Genomic DNA, 12,723 nt, shown 5'->3' on the forward strand with positions numbered 1-12,723 from the left:
CATCTCTTCGTTTAATTGAATTTTTTGTCATTTTAAATTGTATTTTATTATTTTCTGCCCTGACCTTTGTTATTTATTCCCATCTACCACTTTGGGATTGGCTTGTTGTAGCAAAAATCTTAAAGGTTCTTATTAATAAAATCAAACCCGAGGCCAGTTATTGGGGTGAATGCTGGAAGATCAGAGAGATAGAACAAGCCACAGCTACTTCACCTTGCTAGTTCCTCAGCTGGTCTTGTTTCCTCAGACTGGAAGCTTCTGAGTCCTCATCCAGAATGGGTCTCAGCTGAACTGTGCTGCTCCAAAGCCTAAAAGCTTAACCAGCCAAATGCTGCTAGTTTCTGGTCTTCACACCTTATATAATCTTTCTACTTTCTGCTGTCACTCCCTGGGATTAAAGGCATGTGTCTCCATGCTGACTGTATCCTTAAACACACAGAGATTTGCCTAGCTCTGCCTCCCAAGTGCTGGGATTAAAGGTGTGCACCAACACCGCCCAACTTTTGCTGTGGCTTGCTCTTCCCATCTTCTAGCCACCATTTGTGGCTCTGTATCTAGTGGCTGTCTGTTCTCTGACCCCAGATAAACTTATTACCTGCACAATATTTTTGGGAACACAGTACCACAGCTTGTTCTTGTTTTCCCAGTGCCTAAAGTTTTGGTATCAGGTTGTACTTTGCTATATGTCTGACTTTTTTTTTCCCCCAGAGCTGAGGACCGAACCCAGGGCCTTGGGCTTGCTAGGCAAGCGCTCTACCACTGAGCTAAATCCCCACCCCTTATGTCTGACTTTTTAATGTAGGCACTTGGAGTTACACATTCCTCTTAGGACTCCCTTCTTGCATCACATAGATTTGAATTTTCATTATCATTTACGGTTAGGAATTTTCAGATTTCCTTCTTGATTTCTTCAGTGACCCATTCATCATTCAACAATGTATTGCTTACTCTCCATGAGTTTGTATATTTTCTGAAGTTTCTATTGCTGGTAATTTCTGGCTTTATGCCAGGCAGTGGTGGCACATACCTTTAATCCCAGCACTTGGGAGGCAGAGGCAGGCAATTATATTATAATAGTATAACTGTTATATATAATAAACATTATTATATATGACAATAATTATTATTATGGCTTTATCACATCATAATCAGGAAGAATACAATATGTTTGTTGTTAGAGTTTTCCTGCTTGGCCCACAGTCAAGACAAATCTCTCTCACCCATAGCCAGGCCCATAGACGCTCAGACCCAACCAAGTAAACACACAGAAACTTACATTGTTTACAAACTGTATGGCCGTGGCAGGCTTCTTGTTATTTACTTCTTCTGTCTTAAATTAACCCATTTCTATTAATCTATACTTTACCACGTGGCTCATGGCTTACCGGTGCCTTTACATGTTGCTTGTTATGTCCCCATTAGTGGCCCTATTTGTGGACATTATAGAACCTTGCAGGTCACTGGGGGCAGGTGTGGAGGGTTTGCAGCCTTGCCCCGTTTTCTGCTCTCTCTCTGCCTCCTGTGTGGGGTTGAGATGTGATCTCTCAGGCCTGTTCCTGTAGCCATGCTGACTGCAATGAGGGACTCGGATAACTCTGGAACTGTAAGGCAGAGTCAACCCTTTCTTCTATAATCTGGCAAGGTGAATGTAGTCATTACAATGGGCAGCACAGGCAAGCGGTGTCCATGACGGCCTGACGCATAGTGGGCAGCATAGACAAGCAGTGTCCATGACGGCCTGACAAATAGTGGGCAGCACAGGCAGAGTGATTCTTGTGGTGGAGCTTTGGCACTAGCTGAACAATGGTAGTGTTCCAGGAATGAACTAGGTAAGACGCTTACTGCGTTTTTGTTTGCTCAGTATAAGCAAAAAAAATTCTTAAATGAAGGAAAGGCTACATTGGATGGTGGCAAGAAGGAATCTCAGCCAGTAAACCGGTTTCCACTTGAGCCAGTTTGCGGATCCAGAACCCCTTGAATGAAGAGAAGTTCGGGTTCCCCTGAGGAAAGGACCTAAGGCTTTTACTGCTAGCCCAGAGAGACCTGTGGCTTTTTACAAGGGTGAATGTACACTGGAGGAACAATTAGACTGTCCAGGGCCTTTTGTATACTAGTTCTGAACTGACATCGACTCCAGGAGATCCCAAGAAACATTGTGGTCCTCCAGTGAAATTAGGGGCTTCTGGAGGTCGAGTTGACTAGTGGAGTTTTAGCTCAAGTCCATCTCTCAATAGAACCAGTGGGTCCCTGAACTCATCCTGTGGTTATTTCCCCAACTTTAGAATGTATAATTGGGATAGATATACTTAGAAGTTGGCAGAATTCCCATGACTGCTGACTCTGTCTAGCCCCACTGTTTGGCCTGTGCGTGGCCACCAACTTGACCACTGTTCTGCCAGAATGTCACACATTGCTTCTTTAAAGTAACCCCTTAACACATGCTTCATGGGTTTTCAGATATGTGTGTCCTTGATGGTCTGGGCAGTTTCTTGGGTATTTTTTAAAGTGAACTTGAGATCTGAGCCTCTTGATTTACTTGGTTCTGTAGGGTTTTCTGAGTGAAGAGATTGGCAGACCATTCTCATAGGTCACCTCTGGCCATACAAGAAGAGTCTACTGCTTAATCCCTTTAGCCAATGTCAGAAACTGTATGGAGATTACCAATAAAAAGTTAGCATGGGCAGGAGAGACTGCCCCACAGTTAAGAGCTCCTTGAGATGACCCTTTGTGAAAAGAAAGAATTGTTTCTAAAGCAAAATGGAAGGTTTCGCAGAAGAAAAAGGGATTCCCAGAAGAAACCCAAAGAAATACAAATCAATGGCATGGAATAAATCTAACATTAAATAAAAGTACAGAAATATTTTTTGTTTTAGAAAAGGAGGGAGGGCCAGGTGGTGGTGGCTCACGCCTTTAATCCCACAACTCAGGAGGCAGAGGCAGGCGGATCTCTGTGAGTTCAAGGCCAGCCTAGTCTACAGAGTGAGTTCCAGGACAGGTGCCAAAGCTATACAGAGAAACCCTGTCTCAAAAAACAAACCAAAAATAAGGGGAGGAGTTGGAGGCTGGAGAGATGGTTCCGTGGTCAAGAGCACTTATTGTTCTTGTAGAGACCTGGGTTTGCTTCCTAGCACCCATATGGTGACTTACAGCCAGCTGAAATTCTGGTTGTAGGGGAACCAGTGCCCACTCTGACCCCAGTCACATGTGGTATGCATACTTATATGGTGCAGGCTAGCTAACTATGAAGACACATAAAATATGTTTTTAAAGAAGTGGTCTGGGGAGATGGCTTAGTAAAACATTCAGCACAAAATATGAGGCCCTGTGTTCAAAACCAGGTGTAGTAGTTCTTATCTGTGACCTCTGGGAAGTGGGCACAAAGGATCCTTTGAATTCACTGGCCAGCCAGTTTGCAGAATTGATGAGCTCCAGGTTCAATGAGAAACATAGTCTCAAAAAATAAGGTGAGCCGGGTGGTGATGGCATATACCTTTAAGCCCAGTACTTGAGAGGCAGAAGCAGGCGAATCTCTGTGAGTTCGAGTCCATCCTGGTTTACAGAGTGAGTTCTAGAACAGCCAAGGGTACACAGAAGAACCCTGTCTCAAGAAACCAAAAAAAAAAAAAAAAAAAAAACCGATGAAGTGTGATTATAGAAAACATCTGATGTCAGGCTCTGGTTTTGATACACATATGTACACACATGCACACACATGTGTGTCCATATATTACAATACTATACATACAAAGTAAAGAAAAAGACAAAACAGTTAAATGGTGTGTGTGTGTGTGTGTGTGTGTGTGTGTGTGTGTGTGTGTGAGACTACGTATTTACATCTATTCCTCTCCTCTCCCAGAATGCTCGAAGAAATTTTGCCAGCTCCTCTTCAGCCACTGTCTTGTAAGACACCGATATGGGCCTGCCGTCTTAGGAGTTGTGAGGTGAGTTTAAGATAATCCTTGCCGGGCAGTGGTGGTGCACGCCTTTAATCCCAGCACTCAGGAGGCAGAGCCAGGCGGATCTCTGTGAGTTCAAGGCCAGCCTGGGCTACAGAGTGAGTTCCAGGACAGGCTCCAAAGCTAAACAGAGAAAGCCTGTCTCGAAAAAACAAAACAAAACAAACAAACAAACAAGAGGTAATCCTTACCTCATTTAACTGGTTATGGCAACACTTCATCCCCAGATGAATTTATTTATTTATTTTTTTTGCCAGAGCTGAGGACCGAACCCAGGGCCTTGTGCTTGCTAGGCGAGCGCTCTACCACTGAGCTAAATCCCCAACCCCGAATGTTTTCTAATACAAATAATACAGTCAGTATCTGTCGTAGTCTGTACGCATTTATGTTTAATCTAAGCTCGCCTGTTGTTTTAGAAGTTATGCCTATTGTGGTGGGGCAGCCTGTGATCCCAGCACTCGGGAGGTGGCGGCAGGAGGATCGAGAATTTAAACTCATCCTTGGCTCCATGGTGGGTTCGAGACCAGCCTGGGTTACATGAAGCCCTGTCCCTGAGACGACCCAACGGGAGAAGAGAAAAAGCAGTCATGTGGGCTCCTCGGAGTTCCTGCCATCTCTTCTCACGTGGCCGACTCCAGCAGCACCCCTCTCTGCCCTCTGCTTTGGACTACCTCCTCTCTCTCTGCTTGCATTTCTTTCTTTCTATAGTCTCAGTATAAATTCCTCAGATTTGCTTTTGACCTCTGTTCATTTTATCTTTTGAAGGACTTTACCCGTTTTGTTGACTTTCAGCTCTCGTGTTTATAAAATAATTTGCAAATCTATATCATGATATAAAATGTATTTCGTAATGTTGCCCCAGACCTTCAGCATCTTCTTGAAGTTTTATTTAGATTTTACCTTAAATTCACTGCGACCATACCAGTTAACTCTGCTTCCTAAATTCTTTGCCTGTTTCATTAGTAAACACCATTTCCTTATATATTCAGACACAGTCCTAGACTGATGTCTTGGTTTCACTGAGATACCTCGCTGGTTTTTGTTGCTCCTGTTGTTTTGAGTGACTGTGTGTTTGTTTGAGATGGTCTCACAGTGTAGCCATGGCTGGCCTGATACTCACTATGCAGACAAGCCTAGCTTTACACTTGTGTTAGTCCTTCTGCCTCAACCTCCCAAGTGCTGGGACTGTAGATGTAGATTACCATGTCTCAGTCACAATTCTTTTGAAAATGGTTAAGAGAACTTACTGCTCTTGCAGAGGACCTGTGTTTAATTCCAGAACCTATATGGTGGCTTATAATAGTCTGTAACTCCAGTTATAACACCCTCATCTGGCCTCTGTAGGCCCTGTATACATGTGGTACACAGATATAGATGTAGGCAAACTACCCATATACATAAAATAGAAATGAATAAAATTCCCCCAATCAAATTTTATAAAAAAGAGTATTAGATATAATGAAGTTCTTGTGCAAGATATTTTTTTAGAACACTAAGTCATAGTTTTCATTGGGTTTTAGGTAGATTCTTAGCATCATATAAAAAAATCACAAAGACTCAGTACTGGATTTGAGCTAGGGCTAGAATTTTAGACAAACAAGAGGATGGATATATTACATATTCTTCAAGGTTTTTCTTCTAAAACTTTCTTCTTGTATGGCAGTGAATGTGTTATTATGTACCTTCCATCTGTTGGATGGTACTGTTTTGAGTTCAGACCATTACAGGCCAGCGGTGAGGAAGTGACTTGTTGCTATTTCACCTTAGAGAATTGTCTCATTAGTTTACTGCTCACGGAAACGTGTTTGCCAATGATTTTCTCATGTGATTTCTCCTTGTACAGAAAATTGGAGACTCCTACCGTGGCTACTGTGTCAGTGAGACTGAACTGGAAAGCATCCTCACTTTCCACAAGCAGCAAACTCGGAGTGTCTGGGGCACTCGCCAGTCTCCAAGCCCAGCCAAACCTGCCACGCGCTTGATGTGGAAGTCCCAGTATGTGCCCTACGATGGCATCCCGTTTGTCAATGCAGGTACTTCCGTTGGCTACTTAAAGGCCCAGCAGCTGTGCTGTGTTGTGAAAATATGGTTTTTCTGAGAGGATACATTTCATTTTAGTGGGTGAGAATTAAATTTTAATTGCTGAAATGAATATTGAACTAAAGAGAAAACATAGCAAATATATCCAATTACTTTGTCATAAAATTATGTTTTAATCTATGACACTGAGTAAATAATACTTCATTTGTATAGTATGCTAATAAATAGAACTTTAAATTGCAAGTAGACAATATCACATAATCAAAAAATAACCCTTTATAGTCACACTAACAGAAATAAATCATCTCTCAGATAGATAGACGATAGATACATAGACACATAAAATTTCATTGTTTAGATCAGATTCTGCAGCCAAGTAAGTTCCAAATTTTTTTAGGTTTCAGATTTACTCATAAAGAATTAATTTGTGCTGGGCAGTGGTGGCACATGCCTTTAATCCCAGCACTCGGGAGGCAGAGCCTGGTGGATCTCTGTGAGTTCAAGGCCAGCCTAGTTAGTCTACAGAGCAAGTTCCAGGAAGGCACCAAAACTACACAGAGAAACCTTGTCTCAAAAAAACAAAAACAACAACAACAATAAAAAAGAATTAATTTGCTTGAGGGGTGGGCTGCAGAGATGACTCAGAGGTTAAGAGCACTGGCTGCTCCTTCAGAGGTCCTGAGTTCAATTCCCAGCAACCACATGGTAGCTCGCATATAAATAAATGAATAAATGAATAAATAATCTGAAGGGGAAAAATAAGCATTAATGTGCTGATTTTCACTCCTATTGGCAATATTATAAATGTCTCTACATTCAATCTTGGCTATACTTGGCTTAGTATATCCAGATTTTTAAAAAATGCCGGGCAGTGGTGGTGCATGCCTTTAATCCCAGCACTCGGGAGGCAGAGCTCGGTGGATCTCTGTGAGTTCGAGGCCAGCCTGGTCTCCAAAGCGAGTTCCAGGAAAGGCGCAAAGCTACACAGAGAAACCCTGTCTGGGGGGGGGGGGGGGGGGGGGGGAACCCAGGTAGACCAGGCATGGTAGCACACACCTTTAATCCCAGCATTCAAGAGGCAGAGGCAAGAGTGTCTCTGAGTTTGAGACCAGTCTAGTTTACATAGTGAGTTCCAGGACAGCTAAGGCCACACAGAGAAACCCTGTCTCAAAAACAAAACAGAACAGCCAGATGCCCTGGGGCATGACTTTATAACCCAGCGCTCTGGAAACAGAGGCAGGAGGCTCTCCAGGAGTTCAAGGCCAGCCAGGGCTACAGGGTGGACCCTGTATCAAAAAAAATAAAAATAAAAATAAAAGATTATGTTATTGTAGCACGAATCTTAAAAGGTCTTATTAATAAAATCAAACCTGGAGCCAGGTATTGGGGTGAATGCTGGAAGATCAGAGAAACAGAACAAGCCACAGCTACTTCACCTTGCTAGTTCCTCAGCCGATCTTGTTTCCTCAGACTGGAAGCCTCTGTGTCCTCATCCAGAATGAATTTCAGCTGAACTGTTGCTTAAAAGCCTAAAAGCTTAACCAGCCAGTTCCTGGTCCTCACGCCTTAAATACCTTTCTGCTTCCTGCCATCACTTCCTGGGATTAAAGGCTTGAGTCATCATGCCTGGCTGTTTCCAATGTGGCTTTGAACTCACAGAGGTTCAGATGGATCTCTGCCTCTGGAATGCTAGGATTAAAGGCATGTGTGCCACCATTTTCTGGCCTCTATATCTAGTGGCTGTTCTGTTCTCTGACCACAGATAAGTTTATTAGGGTCACACAATATTTTGGGGAACACAATACCACCAAAGAAAAGCTCACTCACCTCTAACTTGACGAATCCTTGAAGTCAGAGCCAATCACAGGTCAGGTTGAAGTCACAATATTTTAGGAAACACAATAACACCACATGTTATGGGAATTTTCATATGTAACAAAAACAGAAGTAAGAATATAAAAAATGTTCTGGAATCTATCATGTTGCTTTAACAGTTGTCAGCTATTTTTAAACCAGATATTTGTGATATGATTATTTATGTATGCATTTGTTCTGTTGACTTTTTTTAAAAAAAATATTGTTTATTTCCACCTTCATTCCTGACAAAATCCTAGCCCAGGTTACTCTTGTCTCATCTTTGTCCTTCCCAAACATCAAACTTTAAAATAATTAATAGAGTGAGACTTGATGGCACAGGCCTTTAAACGTAGCACTCAGGAGATAGAAGCAGGTAGAGCTCTGTGAGTTCAAGGCCAGCCTAGTCTACATGGTGAGTTACAGGCCAATCAAGGCTACTTAGTGAGATCCTGCCTCTAAATGTCTTAGTTTGGGTTTCTATTGCTGTGAAGAGACACCATGTCCACAGCAACAGTTATAAAGGAAAAAATTTAACTGGGGTGATGGTTTACATTTCAGAGGTTCAGTCCATTATTATCAAGGTGGGGAGCATGGTGGCATGCAGACACGGTGCTGGAGCGGTAGCCGAGCGTTCTACATTTGGATCAGAAGGCAGCAGGAAGAGAGAGTGACACTCAGTGAAGCTTGTGCAAAGGAGACTTCAGAGCCCACCTCCTCAGTGACACACTTCTTCCAACAAGGCCACACCTGCCATAGCGCCACTTCCTGTGAGCTTACGGTGGACAGTTACATTCAAACTACCACACTAAACAACAAAAATAAAAAATAAATAAAACAGTTAATAGTAGTTTATACTAATGTTTATACTAATATACTAAGTCACCAACAATCCCTTTAAACAGAGGTCTTATATTTTAGTGTCAGCCTTATTAATTTTTTTATTTATGATTAACAATTTTATATGTATTTTTTTGAGGATTTTTTTTTTATGGATATGTTGCTGGAGTACTACATATATGCAGTGCCCACAGATAGATGTCAGAAGAGGGCATCAGATCCTCTGGAACTCAGAGAGGCCTGTGAACCACTATGTAGGTGCTGGGAATTGAACCCAGGTCCTCTGGAAGAACAACCAGTGCTCTTAGCCACTGAGCCATCTCTCCAGCCAATTTTTTATGTCTTAAAAGTTGGTTGTATCCTGTAGTAGGCATGGTTTTCACATCTGTGTATTTGTAATCTACTGTAATGTGATAAATTACCCCAAACTTGAACGCTGAGAACTACAAACATTTATTGTCTCAGTTTCTGAGGGTCAGAATTCCGGGTGTAGCTTAGCAAGGTGACTCTGCCTCAGGCTCTTACACCGTCTGAGGCTGAAGTATTGACTGGTATTGCAGTCGTATGCGCTTACTAAGAGAGGAGGCAATTCCAGTCTCCCTGGTGTGGTTGCCTTGTTGTGGGCCTTTGCAGAGTCCCTCACTGTGTGGCAGCTAATGTCACCTAGAGACAGCAGTCCACGGGAGAGTGAAAGAGTCCCCAAGATGGAAACGATAGTTCCCTTAAACCTGATAGCAACCACAGCACACCGTCACTACTGTCACTACTGTCACTACTGCCTCATGTCGGGGGAGGGAGTTGGTGGGTACCGCCCTTGCCAAAGGGGAGCTGCACCAGGAAGTGGATAGTAGGAGACCAGGATGCCCAGCCATCTCACAGGCAGTCACCACCTGAATCTAATAGGCCACATAGAAATAAGAAAATCAATCATTTTTGAAGCAGGAAGTAAAGGGGCTAAAGAAATGGGTCAGCAGCCAAGAGCACTTGTGCCTCTAACAGAGGACCTGGGTTCAGTTCCCAGCTTCCACACCAGGTATCTCAAACCACCTGTAACTCAAAATTCATGGGATCCAGCACCCTCTGGCCCCCATAGGCACCAGCACACACTTGGTGCACATAAACTCTTGCAGGAATACACACAAACACACAAATCTTTTTCTTTTAAAATTTTTTGTTTTAAAAAAAAATTTTTTTTTTTAAAGGAAATTAGGGGCTGGATCAATGGCTCAGTGGTTAAAAGTACTTATTGCTCTTGCAGAGGACCTGGTTCTGTTCCCAGCGCCCATAGGGTGGCTCACAATCATTAACTCCAGCTCGGGGGATCAGATGCCTCTTCTTACCTCTGTGGGCAACAGGCATGAACATGTACACGTTAAAGGGAATTAAGATTTTAAATAGTATTAACTATTAGCCAAATATAACACTTGCTAATTTCAACTTATAAAGTAGTACATTTAGTATTACTAAAAATCATGTGTCTTGCCTGGTGGTAGTGGCGCACGTCTTTAATCCCAGCACTCGGGAGGCAGAGCCAGGCGGATCTCTGTGAGTTCCAGGCCAGCCTGGTCTACATAGTGAGTTCCAGGACAGGCACCAAAACTACACAGAGAGGCCCTATCTTAAAAAACCAAAACCAAAACAAAACAAAACATATGTCTCACTTGGCACACACCTTTAATCCCAGGACTCAGGAGGCAGAGCCAGGCGGATCTCTGTGAGTTCAAGGCCAGCCTGGTCTACAGAGTGAGTTCCAAGATAGCCACCTCTACACAGAAAAACCCTGTCTTGAAATACCAAATAAAATAAAGTCATAAGTCTCTATGTATCAGTAAATGAGATATTTATTAATTACTTAGCATGATTATGGCATACTTGATAAATTTTACTTAAATTTGTCTGCATTTTTAGTAATACTGTTTTTGTTCCATAATCTTATGTAATTAAAAATATAGATTTTGAAATTGCCACAACCAAGTTTTTAACCATCTGTCTAGACTGTAAGCAGATAAATTACTGCATTGGTTGGTTTGGGTCCACAGGTAGTCGAGCTGTAGTTATGGAGTGTCAGTACGGACCAAGAAGGAAAGGTTTCCAGTTAAAAAGAATCAGTGAGCAAGAAAGTAGGTCTTGTCATCTCTACAAAGCTACTTGTCCAGCCAGGTAAGCTCATTTTATCTTACTTTATTTTTTAAATTACAGTCTTATTTTTGAATAGCAAATAGAAGCATTTTTATTAGGTTTAAATAGTTAAATTGTGTACAGTGAAGTCTAGGTTTTCCTCTCACTGTTTTGTATATTCCTCATTAAAGCCTCAACTCTTAACAGTTTTTTGTGTCATTTTGCAAAAATTTTTCTATATATGAATGTGTATGAGTATGAATATACACATATCTAATTCTACCCTAAAAGGTTAGTAAAGCCCACTAATGTTTTCTTTCCTTAAAGTGAGGTAATCGTGTTCCCTCTTCTCTGCTGTCTGAAAGCCTGTCGTGAGCGTCTGTCTTAGTTAGGGTTTCTGTTGCTGTCAAGAGACACTGTGACCATGGCAATTCTTATAAGGAAGATATTTAATTGGGGCTGGCTTACAGTTTCATAGGTTCAGTCCATATCATCATGGTGGGACGTGGCAGCATGCAGTCAGACATGGTGCTGGAGAAGTAGCGGAGAGTCCTGCATCCTGCACCAACAACAAGAAGTGAACTGAGACACTGGCTGTGGCTTGAGCATATATGAGACCTCCAAGCCCGCCTCCACAGATACACACTTCCTCCAACAACGCAACACCTCCTAGAAGTGCCCCTCCCTAGGAGCTTATGGTGGCTAGTTACATTCAAACTATCACAGTGTCTAATGCACAGATATCAAATTGCTGACTAGTGTGCGTATGACATGGACTAGTTACTAAACACTCCGCTGTTTTCATCTCTAGTAGATCTTTAAAGGCTCCATATAGGCATATGAGCATTTTTTCTTCTAAACGGCTGTGTAATACTCTATTTGTAAGCATACCGTTTAGTTAATCCTCTGTGGATAGATATGTAAGCTATGGAAAATTGTGGTTTGTTTTGAGATAGGATCTCCTGTCACTCAGGCTAGTTTCACACACACTGTGTAGACAAGGGTGGCCTTGAACTCCTTATCCTCCTGCCTCTGCCTCTGTCTGTTTAATGCTTCGATTTACAGATATATACCAACATGTCTAGTGACAAATTCTTTTATTAGATTCAAAACCACAATCAATAACCTTACGTTTATTAGTAGAATAAATCCCTAGAATGGTAATTGTGGGTTGGGGATTTAGCTCAGTGGTAGAGCGCTTGCCTAGCAAGTGCAAGGCCCTGGGTTCGGTCCTCAGCTCCAACAAAAAAAAAGAAAGAAAGAAAAAAAAAGAATGGTAATTGTTAGGGAAAGGTTATGTACTTTTAAAATGTTGACAAAGGAAACTTGCTTCTCAGAGAGGTTTTACCAATTTACATTCACACCAGCAATGTAGGAGAGCAATAGTAATTTTCAGATAGAGAACTAGGTTGTCATTACTCTGGGTGAGAATAAAAAAATGTGAACCAGTGAAAGATTTTTTTCTTAATGTTCTATACTAATACTCCTTTAGACATTGAAAATGTTCAAAATTATTCGTCAAATGAAAACTGTTAAAGGCATATTGTGCTAAGGGATACAGATAGCTCAGGGGTACAGCATGCACGAAGAAGCCCTGGCCCAAATCAGCAGTATGCGCTGAATGTGCCACCTCATGCCTGTGGTCCCAGGCTTGGAAGGTTAAGGGGAAAAGAATCATTTGCGCCTAGACATTTTAGTTCAGCCTGAGCAGCAAGAACCCTTCGTCAAACAAGACATAGATAGTGTGTTATGGTTGGACTTAGTGGGTAACTGAAGCATTATGTTTTATCATCACATGTATCACAAACGTAAGCATTCTCATGTTCTAAAAGACTGGAGGCTGGAGAGATGCTCCAGTGGTGACCTGCTTATGCAGAGGACTGGTTTTGGTTCCCAGCACCCACATGGTGGCTCA

General features: G+C 42.1%; 1 protein-coding gene across 1 annotated transcript in view; it reads left to right on the forward strand.

Moving 5' to 3' along the window:
* Window positions 1-12,723, forward strand: part of Carf (calcium responsive transcription factor) — a 48,858-nt gene that overhangs the window by 19,526 nt on the left and 16,609 nt on the right. The window contains 3 exon segments of the mRNA XM_036173113.1: window positions 3,857-3,941; window positions 5,800-5,989; window positions 10,730-10,850. Of these exon segments, the coding sequence (XP_036029006.1) occupies window positions 3,857-3,941; window positions 5,800-5,989; window positions 10,730-10,850 (396 nt within the window).

The sequence above is a fragment of the Onychomys torridus genome, chromosome 23 (assembly GCF_903995425.1).
Source record: "Onychomys torridus chromosome 23, mOncTor1.1, whole genome shotgun sequence".
In the NCBI taxonomy this organism is placed as follows: Eukaryota; Metazoa; Chordata; class Mammalia; order Rodentia; family Cricetidae; genus Onychomys; species Onychomys torridus.